The sequence below is a fragment of the Sander vitreus genome, chromosome 12 (assembly GCF_031162955.1).
Source record: "Sander vitreus isolate 19-12246 chromosome 12, sanVit1, whole genome shotgun sequence".
In the NCBI taxonomy this organism is placed as follows: Eukaryota; Metazoa; Chordata; class Actinopteri; order Perciformes; family Percidae; genus Sander; species Sander vitreus.
In genome coordinates this window covers 7,472,526-7,487,443 of record NC_135866.1, presented here as the reverse complement: position 1 = coordinate 7,487,443, position 14,918 = coordinate 7,472,526, and the positions used below count along the sequence as shown (strand labels likewise).

At 38.8% G+C, this 14,918-nt stretch overlaps 1 protein-coding gene across 2 annotated transcripts in view; it reads right to left on the bottom strand.

The window, feature by feature from the left end:
* Positions 1-246: 246 nt before the first annotated feature.
* pik3r2 (phosphoinositide-3-kinase, regulatory subunit 2 (beta)) overlaps positions 247-14,918 on the bottom strand; it is a 39,134-nt gene continuing 24,462 nt past the window's right edge. For both annotated transcript variants that reach the window (XM_078263482.1, XM_078263483.1), the window contains 12 exons: positions 14,310-14,462; positions 12,688-12,898; positions 12,395-12,480; positions 12,020-12,122; positions 11,716-11,814; positions 11,347-11,527; positions 11,069-11,188; positions 9,946-10,088; positions 9,590-9,766; positions 9,343-9,414; positions 9,017-9,187; positions 247-8,056 (listed from right to left, as the gene is read on the bottom strand). In XM_078263482.1, the coding sequence (XP_078119608.1) occupies positions 7,849-8,056; positions 9,017-9,187; positions 9,343-9,414; positions 9,590-9,766; positions 9,946-10,088; positions 11,069-11,188; positions 11,347-11,527; positions 11,716-11,814; positions 12,020-12,122; positions 12,395-12,480; positions 12,688-12,898; positions 14,310-14,462 (1,724 nt within the window). In that variant the 3' untranslated portion in view covers positions 247-7,848. The remainder of the gene's footprint in view (positions 8,057-9,016; positions 9,188-9,342; positions 9,415-9,589; positions 9,767-9,945; positions 10,089-11,068; positions 11,189-11,346; positions 11,528-11,715; positions 11,815-12,019; positions 12,123-12,394; positions 12,481-12,687; positions 12,899-14,309; positions 14,463-14,918) is intronic.

Here is a 14,918-nt window from a genome sequence, read left to right as displayed (position 1 = left end):
TCCACATGGTGCCTTTAATTTGGGCGAACCAAACCAACAAAAAGTCTGGCATTTTGAGAACGGCACTGTAAATGACAAGTGCTACAAATGAGCGATGTCATCATGTTTAAGTCCAGCAAAGTCTGCCAGAGTATAACTAGGACGTGAATATATGAGTACAGTATGTGGAAGTGTAATAAGTTGAGGATTGGCTCATCTTTATGAAGCAAAGAACAAAAAGAACACAACATTCTGACAGCAGCGAAGGTCATTTTATATATCTTTTATTGTCTTTTAAAATCATTGCATCAGCCTAAAGAAAGAACCGTACAGATGAAAGAGTACCTGTCTGAGGACAAACACAACTCTGAAGCAAGCTGTACACGAGAGAGAAAGAAAGAAATGTTGCATCTGAATTAAGACAGACCAACAGAGGGAGGATAACACAATAGAAGAGAAGAATAACCAACAATTTCGTGCATAGGGGTTGGGCACACGTCAACCAATAGGTCTCTACTGGCTGAAACAACAGTGCTCCCTCTGAGTTCAATTGCACTTTGGTGTAGAGTAGCTTTATCTGACTGCCCCGTTCATTTCCATTCACTGTTTTTGAAAGAAAGAATAGACCACATCATTGATAACTATGCATTAAGAACCGTGTATCTGCTGCTTTTGAGGCAGTGACACATTAGGCAACTTGTCGGGCAACATGATAAAGCAAAGCAGACAAGACGTTGCCTTGTTATGAGTGTAAAAAAATGTGTATATGTATGTTTGAAATTGTTGCTGCTCTGTAATGTTGCCCAGGCCATTGCTTGTTCAGAGTTGGGTATTGAATATGAACTACTGTACACCAGAGAAAAGCACTAACATTCACATCAGAATAAGCCAACAAATGGCACGCTTTCCGGTCCAAACTGAAAGCAGACTGAGCAGTGATGGCATGAGAAGATTGAATACAGGCAGAAAAAGGGGAAATGAAAGTGCAGTTGTTAACGTCGTATTTGATATGGAAATCACACAAGCTGAGACTATAGTGGGTACATTTTGGTCTTAGAAATTAGTTAACCATTTTCATTTGAGTATCATTTGTTTTGTAGTGCAAAAATCAAGAATATGATAGCTCTTGATAGTAATTCCTGAATTTCCAAACTCTGTTTATGTACTAAAACTGTACTCAAGCAAGTTCACCAAGTGGCGTGTTTTTACTGCTATTCACAACATGTGGGTATCGCCCCATATCAATTCTTTTAACTGAGTCCTTACCAGAGAAACAGCCGGCAGAGTCGTGCTGAAATCTACCGTCCTGTACATATTCTAAACAGCAAAAGATGCGACAGCGTCTCAAGTTAGGATTCAGTCCTGCATATACAAGGCTCAGTGTAATGTGAAGTAGTCAGCAGGTAAAGAATGACAAAGACTGATGAATAACTATGTATTATGAAAACATGAATCTTGTCAAGTTATTATTTTGAAGTTGAGGGAGCACTGTTCTCATAAGTCAGAAAAAAAAGGAAAAAAAAAAAAAAAGAGTAACGAACCGAAACAACAACAACAAAAACTGTCATAAAATGTTCAAGTTTAAAACGACAGAGGAAATAAAAGAAATACAAATCAATCTATCACAGCCACTTTGAGGGACAGACAGATTGATTCTCAAACGCATATTTACTATTTGGTTAATTACATATTGTAAACATTTGTATTTTCTTTTTCTTTTTTTTTCTGTACGGAGGAAAACAAAATTCAAGCTAGCTTATTTTTTTCTTTATAGGCTCTGTAAGGTTATCATTAACAGATATGAACAAACCAAAATTAAAATAAACAAAAAAAACAAAAAAAAACAACACTTGGACAGACAAATATATCGGCTTTTTTAAAAAGCCAAATAAAAAAAATATATACTCAGGCACCATAAAAGAACACTTTCCATGTACAAAGATCTGCGTAAAGGAGTGACCTCGAACTGTTCAATCATGTACCAGGTTAAAGGAACGCCGACTTATTGGGACTTTAGCTTATTCACCGTATCCCCCAGAGTTAGACAAGTCCACACATACCCTTCTCATCTCCGTGCGTGTCGTAACTCTGTCTGACGCACCCACCGCTAGCCTAGTTAGCACAGATCCTGGAGGTAACCGGCTCCAACTAGCCTACTGCTCCCAATAAGTGACAAAATAACGCCAACATTTTCTTGTTATGATTTGTATAGTCACAGCGTGTACAAATAACAAGGTCACATGAGACACCGCCATCTTCTCACTGTATACAAACTGGGAATTATATAGCACCTGAGAAGCACCGTGGTGAGGAGCAGAGTGTTCACCTGGAGTTCGCTCAGAGTTGGAGTAATAATCATTCCGCCCAAGTAGCAGAAGTAGCAGTGCTTCGCCTTCTGAGAATATAGTTCCCAGTATGTATATGGTTAGAAGATGGCTGTGTGTCATGTAACCTGTTATTTGTACATGCTGTGACTATACAAATCACAACATGTAAATAGGAAAATGTTGGCGTTATTTTGTCACTTATTGGGAGCAGTAGGCTAGTTGGAGCCGGTTACCTCCAGGATCTGTGCTAACTAGGCTAGCGGTGGGTGCGTCAGACAGAGTTACAACACGCACGGAGATGAGAAGGGTATGTGTGGACTTGTCTAACTCTGGGGGATACGGTGAATAAGCTAAAGTCCCAATAAGTCAGCGTTCCTTTAACAGGTTTGACTTTTACTTTCAGCGACCACAGAGATCTACCAAAGGACGATACAGTGGTAAAGATGGTTCACTCTGTTACAGCATCAGGGTCCAATCTGTGGTTGATCTCTGTGGCTGCATCCTACTTTAAGTGTTGTGGTGGAACTTTAACACTCTGTCTACTCACAAAAAAAAACGGAATCTTCCAAATGACAAAAACTTACGTTCAAGAAAACAAAAATCCCCTCTAATATTTAATCAAATGCAAAGCAGCCAAGGCTGCGTTTAACATATAGACTCAGCTCTGTACATATAAACACATGTACATGAGCTTGCTTCTTCCTCTGAACAAACCTGATAATCATGCTTAATAGATTACATGTATGTCGTTAAACTGTAAAGTTGGTTGCTGATCAGGATGAAGCTCACTGCAGCTGATAGTAAAAATTCTTGCGTTGTAATAACTGCTCAATACGAAGCACCCGCAGAAGTCTAAAGATCACGGTCACATCAAAGCCTCTTTCTGATTTGTTTTCAAGCACAATCCAAATCAGAATGACATCATTCAAAAATATAGATATCTAAAGTATATATATATTTCAAAATATTTATTCTCTAGTATGTCTCTCATTCTTCAAACCGTAATAGACACCAAATATATGTTTCTTTGTAGTCAGTGAAAGATGTGCTTTGTGTGTGAGGCCATTTCAATCAGTATCATTTACAGTGTCCCAAAGCCGCTGAAAAAATATTGAATTCCTTGAATGATAATTTGTCATATAGAAAAATGTTTCTCGAGAAGCTCCGACACAAATGCATATCTACGAGATGAGCAGGATGAAAGCTTTGCATTTCAGAGCAACTTCTACCAAAAGTGGGCTAAAAGTCTCAACTCGAAGTCAATGCGCAATAAAGTCTTCATCTTCTGCCCGTTTCAATGCCCGACCAGGTTTCATTGCCACTAAAGTTGCATTGCTTCGAACTGTTGAACAGCTGTGCTTAACATGACATATATGGCAGATCAACGTGTTTCCCTGCACTGCAAAAATGTTCATCTTAACAAGTGATGCAGGAAGCTATTCAGCTCTACATTTCTATTTTCCTTTAAGCAACTCAAATCGCTTACATGGAAGAAGAACCAGCTGATGAACTTCTTTGAAACAAGCCCGCCTGTTTTGGGATAAACTGCAACCCATTAGCATGGTTTTCCCAGACATGTTTGTAAATGGTTGGTTTACCAAAGTTTTGACTTAATGTACACCTACCTAGCAGTATCTGGCCATGCATTTAGGTTCACTTTCAATAAAATAATCAACAGTAATATGTCGTTATTTGGTTACTCTGGATAATCCAAAGACTTCCCTGTGAACAGTTTTCTTAGGGACTATTTCTTCAGTAGAAAGTAGTTCCAAGGAAAATTAAAAAGATGGATATCTCAAAAGCTGCATTTTTAGATATCACTAGTAGTTAAGTGTGGGATTTGGGTGAACTGACCCTTTAGGAAAAAAACTATGTTATTGGTCTTGTTAAGTTGGACAATTTTCCTGTGTGGACACTAATTGCATAATGAGCCAGCAGCTCTCCTTAAAGTTGATTTGAAAAGTATTACAGTTTATACAGTCCATATAGTAAACTAGCTCTGTAATGAAAACATTGCAATCAGCCAAAAGCATCAAAATTACTGTACATACAGCTGTTGAGCGCCAAAATACCAAAAGCATATACTGTACACTGTATATCATAAAGAAAACTGTCAATCACTCCTGATATACTGTATGGAAAGCCCTAAAACTATCAACTAAAAACACTATTGACAACTGAGCTTCACCACTGTCTGTGAGTTTATGGTTGTTGGGCGTTGACACACGAGTGTGTGGAACAGAAAAAAAAAAAAAAAAGTGCAGTCACAAAAGTGTTGGTCCAACAAACTGGATAATGGATGTGTCAGCAGTGGCGGATGACTCAACCAGATTGCCTGTTTGCAAAGGAACTGACTCTTAATATAAAACACTGAGAAATGCTGCATGCATTAACTTGAGAGCTTATCAAATGAGCTTCAAACAACTGGGCTGGGCCACGGATGTGTACGGTTCACATTTCTATCTTATCTGAGATTTCTCAAAAATATACCAGGCAAATAAAAAAAATAAAAACACACCAAAGAAATCTAGCTTTGGTGCACAGTGAGAGAGAGCACCAAGCTACTGTACAGCCCCCACCATAGACATAAGGAATATGCAACAACGAAAGAGGCACAACTAAAATCTAGAATGTGCTCAGATTTGCTCAAGCTGACACACACACACACACACACACACACACACACACACACACACACACACACACACACACACACACACGCTCATTTGCCAGATACCATTTAGTCTTTGATAAATGGCAAATGTGTGAACCACGGGGCACAGCAAATGGTGGTGGTGGTGGTGGCACCATCTTGTAGAGCGATGCTCCAATGACAACGAGGAGAATACGAGCTCATCACAATGACTAAAGGCACTTCTAATCTTTCTCGCTCACGTGTTTAGCCCTCTAATCAGAAGCACTGCCGTTACCCATTGATTCATCCTGACTGAAATCAAAATGACGTCTTGATTCAAACTTTTCAGGCCGAGTTAGGTAATCATTTGAAAATGCGACTGGTCTGTTTGGAAAAATGTCGCTACCTGAAAATTGTGAATCAACATTTCAAAAACAGAAATGGTATTATGCGGAAAAAGCATTGTGTTTGTTGGAAGCTTAGGTCTTCGGATGAAACATACATATTTGACTTTCATGACCAGAAGAGTAGGTGAATATCTCACTTCAATTTATATCCCTCTCCAACAAAAATGAAAACAAATCCAAAATGCCAAATGTGCAACCTTTAAAAACAGTGCATTTTTTTTTTATTCTAAAACTTTTTGTTGCCAACAACGTGTGACTCTTCTATGCCTTTCTACAAAAATAATTTTTTTTCTCTGTTTGGCAATCTGAGTCTACTACATGTTAGAAATTTTAGAGATTTTTTATATTCATTCATTCTCTCAAGAAATCAACTATGTAAATCAAATTTAAAAGCGGCATCACGTGACACCTTTCATTTTTATCGACCACACAACCATTACTGAATAACCCTGCCTCTACACAAACAGACTGTGCTTTGAAGGTGACATAGAACAACGATGGTACAATCTTTACCTCAAGCCAAATGGACATGAGGGAAATGGGAGAAAGTCACTGCCACAGCACAGAACAGAGGGAGGGGACTGACCTCAGAACACTGTCTGTAAATCTAAAAACTTATTATCCACATATGACTCTGTTGTGCATAGTACTACCACAAATCATACTGTATTCGCAGTACAAAAAGTACAATTATCAACCACTGGTGCCAAGTGAAACAAGAAAAACAACAATCCAAATGAAGGACTCCATGCATACTGCATTAGATAATCTCTCAGACCACAGAGCCCACGCTAAATGGCAAACGGCCTGGTTCTTTTTTCTTTTTTTCCTCTTTCTTGCTACATGAAAAGACATCCTTCATTTGGCTCACATTAGCTGGGTACTGTGCTTCCTTAAACAGAATCTAAGAGCATAGAAAATATTCTGAAAACATAAAGAAACACAGTGATGAAACTGTGTAGTCACATACACTGACTGCATGTGTCTGAAATATACTGTACATGAGTTATATTACTGCTTTCATTTTTTTGTACATCAAATGTTCTACAGCTCTGAGTCAAGCTTGGGATGAATGAATAGTTAAGCGTGAAAGGGGGAAGGAAGTACCGCAAGTAAATCTGCATTTAAAAAAAACAAACATCTGCAAAGACATTGTACCGCTAAAACAGTCTAATCTAACTAGAGACAAGGCAAATACAGTACCGAAGTTACAATAATCACATAGATTGATGCTCTGCAAGTGTCTTTAGCATAGAGAAACAAGACACATAAGAGGAGCACTAACAGTTATGCCCTAAGTCAATGGCTACAGATGCTACAGTATCAAATAGGATGAAAAAAAAGAAGGAAGAAGTTTGAAACAAAGAGACGTTTGATGCTGGAGTCTTTCCACAATTTCCATTTAGAAGGAAACCTGAATCATGTGGAACTGCATTTATCAATGTACCTCTCCATCTAGTGTATTGTGATTAAAATTCTATATTCACAATACACCAAATATGTACCATGCATTTTTTATCCTGCAGTACAGTATTTACTGTATGTTGTACCTCGTCAATTCAAAAGGAGGCCCACTGAGAGAGAGAGAGCAACAAGCCAAAGCAGTTGGAAATAAAGATCATTTCATAAAAAATATACCTATATGTGTGTATGTTTTTTAAAGCTTTGTCTATGTCAACAGCCATTCATACTCTCCTTCCTTCTTTCAACCTCGACGTGCCCCCCTCTAGTGACACAGGCTTGTGGTCATTCAAAGCTATTACTATGGCACTTAAGCAAGCTTTAAATTGAATCAATCTTTTCAAAACCCATAAAAACATCAACCCCAGCAATTTCTTTCCCTCCCACGCCCCTCTCGGCTTCAGTGACTACACCCTGTGGTCCACGGTTTTTCAGCCGCCTTTAGGTGTGAAGCGAGCAGCCTGGTTCAGCCAAGCCAGTCCTTTCAGTGGATGACAGCTCAGGCTTTTGTCTACAGAGGGATTGCAGGCAGTCTGGGGATGACAGATCGGGCCTTTGTCTATGGACAGTTTTCACGTGTTCAGGCAAAAAACAAAAGTGCCTCCTGTAAATCTTCCCATCATCCCTCCATCTGGTTTCTTTCCTCTTCTCCACGATCTTCAAAACCACATTTTGTTTGCTTTATTTTCTTGTGAATTTCTCACAGTTTTATTTTCCATAACTGACACTGTACAGTCAGGGCTGGCTAATGCACCACTCTCCTCAAGTTAAAACTCACTGCCTTAGCCAGGCTAACTGTACAGTGCTTCAATACCGGTAGTTGTGTGTTTACTTTGAAGCCATGCTGGAAGCAAGGAGTGCTCTTTTCTGGACTGGGGTTGGTGCAGGAAATTAGCACCAAAATGTATGAATTTTAAATCATGGCTGTTGAGTCTATTTTCTCTTTGCCACTCAAACAAGAACAAGCATTGTTCAAAGGATTATGAGTGAAAATTCAGTTTCGCCACCCTGGTTGGCGTGTACACTGATGGTGGATAATTCATCTGGGGTGCTGGTTTTGGTTCTGAGAACGGGCCAGGACTGGGTAGGCCAGATTTACATTTAGCTGGTCATTGTGTTGGACCAAGGAGACGTTTTTGTAGTGGAGCACCAGGTCTTTGAGGGATGAGTACAGATTGTAGGGCTCAGCGAATCCATAACCTGTGGCCGTCTTGTAGATGACGCAGTGCTTGGTGTCCCCCTCCACACTGGAAAGAAAGACAGAGATCATTGTTACAGGTGCTCCACATTGGCCTAGGTAAAATGTTGTCAATTTATACATTACTTTTTCATAGCAGGCGTTTTGGCTTTTCTTGGAGGAAATGTGATAACATTAAAAATGAATGCATTCCATTCAGCTGATCTAGTTCCAGGGTCCTAGTATTGTGCATGCTTGCTCACAGGCCTTACTGGCACACTTGATGGAGTCCTCGTTGATGCAATTTGGCTTTGCCTGCTATGCCGAGTCAAAATGTTTGCCGTGAAAGAGGTCTATTAATAATTGTAATTGTGTGGGAATTAATGTGAGAACTTGCAATCACGTCACCACTCGTTTAATGTAATGTGTTTTTTTTTTTACTTTTCTGCTTGCTTGCAAACTGGTTATAACCCACTCTCAAACACAACACTTTGTGTTGAGGTGTTAGTGCCTCAGGGTGGTGAGAAACTATGCAGTGGATCATCATAGCTAGAAGATTACAGTGACAATGAATATTACAGTGTTTGGATTAGGGCTGTGACTCAATCAAAATATTTACAGTAATTATGATTAATCACATTTTTCACTTTATTTTTATCTGTTCAAAATGTACCTTAAAAGGTATATATGTCAAGTATTTAATACTCTTCATGCAAATGTGTGTTTATTTATTATTGAAAACCAATTAACAAGACAAAACAATTACCAGGAAAATCTATTGAAATCCGACATATTTAAAACTCTCCAGTCATAATGTCTAGGGGCTTCATCATCAATTATAACAGAACCTGCATTAATGCGTCAAAAACATTTGTGGCGTGTAACAAATTTGGGTTAAGGTGGACAACCCGAGTTTGGATTGTTAGCACATATGCTATAAAACTAACAATTTCTACATTTGGTCAGTTATTTAAGTGGATAAATAATTAGATTATCATACTAAAACATAGAAAATAATAACAAAACGTACACTACAGAACAGGCGTAGGAGCCCTTCTGTGATTGGCTCTCACGGATGAGGAAGGTCCCGTCACATTTGCCTCTCAGCATTTCCTCAGCCTGGGTGCGTTTGATGTCACCCACATACCAGGTACACTCGTCATGGTGGGGTGAACCCTCATCCTCCTCCAGTGAGTAGGAACTGGAGACAGAAATAAAGCAGCAGATACTCAATCACAGGTCATATAACGACTAAAACATTGACCTCCAGCAACTCTCTCTAAATTATAGGTGGAGATACTGCAGCACCCAGTCATCACAGCACAGCTGAGCTGTTACTTCATCTCAAAGACTTACTCATCAGCGTCATTCTTTATGCCCAACCATTCATTAATCTTCTTCTGCCTTGTCCCCTTCTGTGTCAGCCATCTGCAAAGCCAGAACACCACAGATTTGATGCTGACAGTTCACCAATCATTTGCAAGATATGAAGTTAATAGGTGAGTATTTAAATTTGTATGTGAATGTGTTGGGGTGCTTGAATGTCTATATTTGCAACATTGTTTTGTACTTCCAACAGAGTAAATCTTTAATTCATTCTTACATTAGGTACTGGTCTCTGATTTTGCGGAGCTGCATGAGATCCGGCTTGAGGCTGTTCATCTTCTTGTCGATCTCTCTGTTATCAGAGACCTGCTGTCTCAGGTCCGTCTCTAACTTACGCTTGCTGTCGTGGATCTCCTTCACACGAGACTTCAAACGCTCCGAGTTGCTCTGGATCCTGAGTTGAGAGATTGGCTATGAAGGTGTTGTGCAAATGCTAAATAAAGAATTGTGACAAAATCCTATTCCAAATCAGCACCTTGGTTCAACTTTATGGTTTAGTAAAACAAGTTATATTCATCCGTTGCATTGCACACGGATCAGCAAGAATCGCCATGCACATTAAGATGAATTTACTTTTGAATCTCTTTTTCGTTGCCCTCGCGCTGGAATCGCTCCAAAGACTCCCTGCTGTAGCGCTCCTGAGTCTCACACTGCTCCTCGAATATCTTGATGGTCTCATTGAAGGCCTCAATGGCTGTGCGTTTCATCTGCAGCTCCTGTGGGAAATAGTAACAGAGAAACAGACTGTGACTCCATTTGATGATTTATTGTGTTAGTCATTTATTCCTTAGCTGCTGCTATCACACATATCTGGTCTTCTAACTGCTTATGTTAAAACTCAGGTTGAGACACTCTACTGTTACTAGTGTAATATAAAAGGTAACACAGAGGCGGATGCATGCATGCTGAATCAGTGACTTCTTTTAGGTCACTTCTTAAAACACATTTTAATAGACTTGCTTTTATGTGATGCTGTCTTTTTATCTTTTTATCCTTTTGCCTTTTTTCTGTTCATCGCCACTTACTGACTCTCCTCCTATAACTTGCTATTTCCACTTATCTTCGATCTACTTTCTTTTTCTCCTTCCTGTCCTTTAGAGCTGCCCAATCTTTTGTTGTGTATGTATAGTTATGTGTATTGATGTGCTGTGTATATTTATATTTATTTTGTTTATGCTTTTGTTTCTTCTGTTAAAGCACTTTGTAAGCTGTTCTTTTTAAAGGTGCTATACAAATAAAGTTATTATTATTATTATTATTATTATATTATATTATTAGTATGCTGTCTTACTCTAATAAGATAAGTTTCTTTCACATTGCATATATACCCAGCACTTATTTATATCTTTGTCTTTGTTAGTTCTACTGGAGTTCTGCACACATTCATAATGTAATCTGATCTTTTTACCTAATGGGTTTTGAATATATTCTCATAACAAACTGCTGCATTGTTATGTAACTCAAATTAACTATATTCTCATTTACATTTTAATTTGCTATTATGGCTATAACCAGATTTCTAAAGTAGAATAACTATTGTTTTGTTGTCTGGATATACTGTATCGGTTTTCAAGACATGTAAATGATTATATTTTGTGCAGTATATGACAAATACAAACAGGAGACCAAGTATGATTTATCATACTGTTGTGTATGTGTGTGTGTGTGTGTGTGTGTGTGTGTGTTGAACTCATACCTGTGAGGTGCGTGTGTATTCCTCGTAAAGAGAGTCGTACTCGCGGCTCTTCTCCTGGTACTGCTCGTGATAGACCTTCAGCTGCTCTCCCACCTCCTCTATACTGTTCTCCTTCACTAACTGAGCCGTGCAAAATTCAGATGAGAGCAACATCAGCGCTTTGATAATCGAAACAATGAAACATAATTCAGTTGTTATTCATAAAAAAAAAATTTAAATCAAAAGGCTTGCTGAGGAATTTTGCTTGTAGTTGAATTTGTTGATACAAAGTCACCAACCTGTTGGTATTTAGAGACAGGGTACAGAAGCCTGGTGTCCAGTTTGGCGTTGTATTGGGCCAGGGACTCATGGCGGTAGTGATTGATGAGCTCCACTACAGACAGGAAGGTAAGTGGCTCAGAGAAGCCATACCTCCCGTCTCGGTGGTAAACCTTTATAAGCTTGTTGTTCCCCCCTTTCCTGCAGGGGGAGACAGGAGCCAAATGAGAAAAAAAGAAAATAACAGGACATATGGCTGCACATGATGAATGTTAACTTTCAGCAAAGGTCTATTTTTTTCTTATTGAATGCCACATTTTTTTTTTATTTCTATAGTAATTATTCAAGTGCGGTTCTAACTGGTGTGGGAGACAGTAGTGTTTCTGTACCTGAGGGTGAGAGTGTACTCGCCCTCCAGTTTACTAGAGGCATCTCGGACCAGGAAGGTGCCATCTGGAGTGTCTCGCAGCTTCTCATTCACCTCCTCTCTGCAAATACCATGACATGCAGTATATAATTCAAGAACACTAACCCTGATCAGCTGCACCCTAACAGCTAAATAATAACATCATTTCCACGATCATAAATAGGTCAAATGAGGAACATCAATTTCTGGAAGCTGTTTTGTGTATATTCAAACTTAGTATTACCGCTGATCAAAATCAGTAAGAATAATCTATTTTGGTAATTTACCTGGAGATTTCTCCCCAGTACCACTCAGCATCATTCAGCAGGCTGCTTGTGTCTGTCATGGCTGATGGTGCCATTTTTGACTTGACTGGCTTTGCTGGAAGAACTGGAAACAGACACACACATAGACACACAAATATCAACATGAAAAGCATGTTATACTAATGGCATGGATTCCAACAGTCACTTAACACATCTGCTTAAAATGTACCTACACATATCGAGTTGTCTGTAAGAAACTTTTTAAAAATACGACAGAAATACCTTATATTGTATTAAAGCTAATATAATCATCATTTTACTGCACATAAATAAACATTTCTTTAAGCTGAATTATAACGTAAATTATATACGTAGCCTTACTAAAGAATAACATACCTGGAGGAGTGAGGTCCTGCTCTGTAGTTCTCTCTATCAGCAGCCTCTCCACCACAAGGGCAGGGAACTCCTCATCCACTGACAACCTGAAAATCAATCAATCGATCAATAGCAAGTTTAAAAATACATAGCTGAGACTCCTAATCTGACAAATTTGATCAATTCAGACTCTAGATTTGCATATTAAGTTTAGTAGCCTAATGTTTCACAGAACTGACAAATCCAGGTTTTTTTCTCTACTGTACAGGGGTTTTTCTCTGTACAGTAGAAGATATCAATCAACCAAAACTAACCAAGGGGTGGAGGGGCCTGTCCGTATCAACAGTGGTCCAAAGATCTTTCCCAGTGTGTGTGTGTCCAGGCCATCGCTGGCCTGCGCCTGGGTGACTTTGGCCAGGTGTGTGAGGAGGTACTGCAGGGTGAGACGGTGATGGAGAGGGACGGAGGTGGAGTTCTCCAGGACCAGGCTTACCTCTCTGTCATGGCTTCCAGCAGCTGCACCATCTGGAAAAAGTATTCAAATAACCATGAAGATGATCTATACATAAAACTATTGTCACAATTCTATCAGGTTTTATCACATAAGGAGAATCTCAGGAGAGTCAAGATATTTAACAAAGAATATGCTGCTAGATTAGGTTTTTGTACATACTGTTTAGCCTGCATTTGAGACATCCTGACTCCCACTTTTATCTCCATCAAGTCTTAGGTCTAGTATATATCTGAAATTAAATCATAGAGTCCCTTGTGCAGAGGAGAATCAGCTGAAGAATTGCTAGCATGCCTCAGTGAGCTCATCCTCTACCGATGTTTGGCTCTATTCTATCAACGCTGACATGCAACTGACTTCGATCAGCTGCATATAAGGCTCAGTTTGGGTCTTGTGCAATTCTTTTACTTAAATTACAGTTAGGGAAGCAATGAACGGTGCCTTTCTAACGACACAAGCACATAGCTCATTTTTGTCTACCATGCATAAAATCTGAATCTTAATAAATCATTTTTCTACTAATGAGTCCAAAAAATATTTTCTTAAAACAAGCAAAAAAATACCAAGAGCATGACATTATTTCGCCTGTTTCAAGTACAGGTCGACTTCTAGAATTAAGTGTTATTTTCACAATACTAGATTTAAAGCAGTCAAAAACCAATAAAGATGTAAGACAATATAACTTTAGTTGATCTTCTAAAGAATATACTGGTGGCTTTGCATGTTTAAGCCCATTAACTGCAAATTGCTTAGCATTACCATAGACTATTTTCCAGAGCATACCATGGGTTTTTAGATTGATAAATGCATATTTTCCAGGCGCCACTGGTTTCAGTTCATGGTAGAAATGTATGAACATCAACTTGCAGTCGGTTTGAGCTTTTTGCAAAAGCAAAAGTAATGTTATGGTCATATGGTAATATAGTTAGGAGTCTTAAAAGCAGTTCCGCACTGGTGTGTGTGATTTTCCAACAATACAGATTATCAGTTCAATACTTTATGGCAGCTACAGCTCCATCTCTTAACTGCAATACCGGGCGACAATAATGTAACTTTGACAATTAATTATTCAACAAAGAAAAAACAAAGAAAGAGAAGGAAGAAGAACAAAATGGCAAAATGTTCCCTCTGGTGAACTGCCTATTTATATCAAGGAATTTTAAGGTCATCTGAACCAGCGTAAACTGCAATCCCCTTAAATAAATAAAATAATAATATAAAATAACGGTGTGCTTTGGAAAAGCACACGGCAGTAATGTACAGAGTCTGTGATTTGTATCAGCTAAAACCTCAGCTAATGTCCCATTAACAAACCCTTACCATACAGAGATACATAGAAGATGACACCCTTTCCTAATTAGAAAGATGTGTGTTTAGTCAATAAAAGTGTCAACTTAAAGCATTTCCTCATGAGATGAGACCCACCTGCTGACTGCTGTAGGACCTGCTGCTGCAGTGTGAGAGCAGTTTGAAGGTGAGCGTAGATACAGGCAGGGATGACGGGGGACGGGAGGTCTCTCAGGTAGTTCAGGACACACTCCGACAGGTACCCCACATCTTTCTGACACATCTCACTCTCTGGAGCCCAAAGAAATACAAAGCTATTTAGCTTTTTAACTTAATTTTTTACACACTTTCACACACATTTTCACAGTCGAATCATCACAGTGACGGGAAAATGTGGTTATGAAACAATTATTTTACATAGAATTGCTTGGTTTTTCCCAATAAATCATAATAAAAAGCCTATTTTCGAATAGATTCGCTAAATATAAGCGCTAAATATTTTTTTTTAATTTATGAACACTTCTCTGTTTAAATCAGCAGGGGGAGGCACATAGAAACAGCTATTTGTGGCTTGCAGCTTTCTCTCTCTCTCGCTCTCTCTCTCAGTTGCAAATGAGAATATATATCAATGAGCAAAAAAAATGAGTCGACTATAGGCAACGCTTGACCAATCAGATTTGACTATGTAAATTCTTAGCCAGGAACACCTCTACACCAAACTCAATCAACCAGAAAGAAAGCTGAATC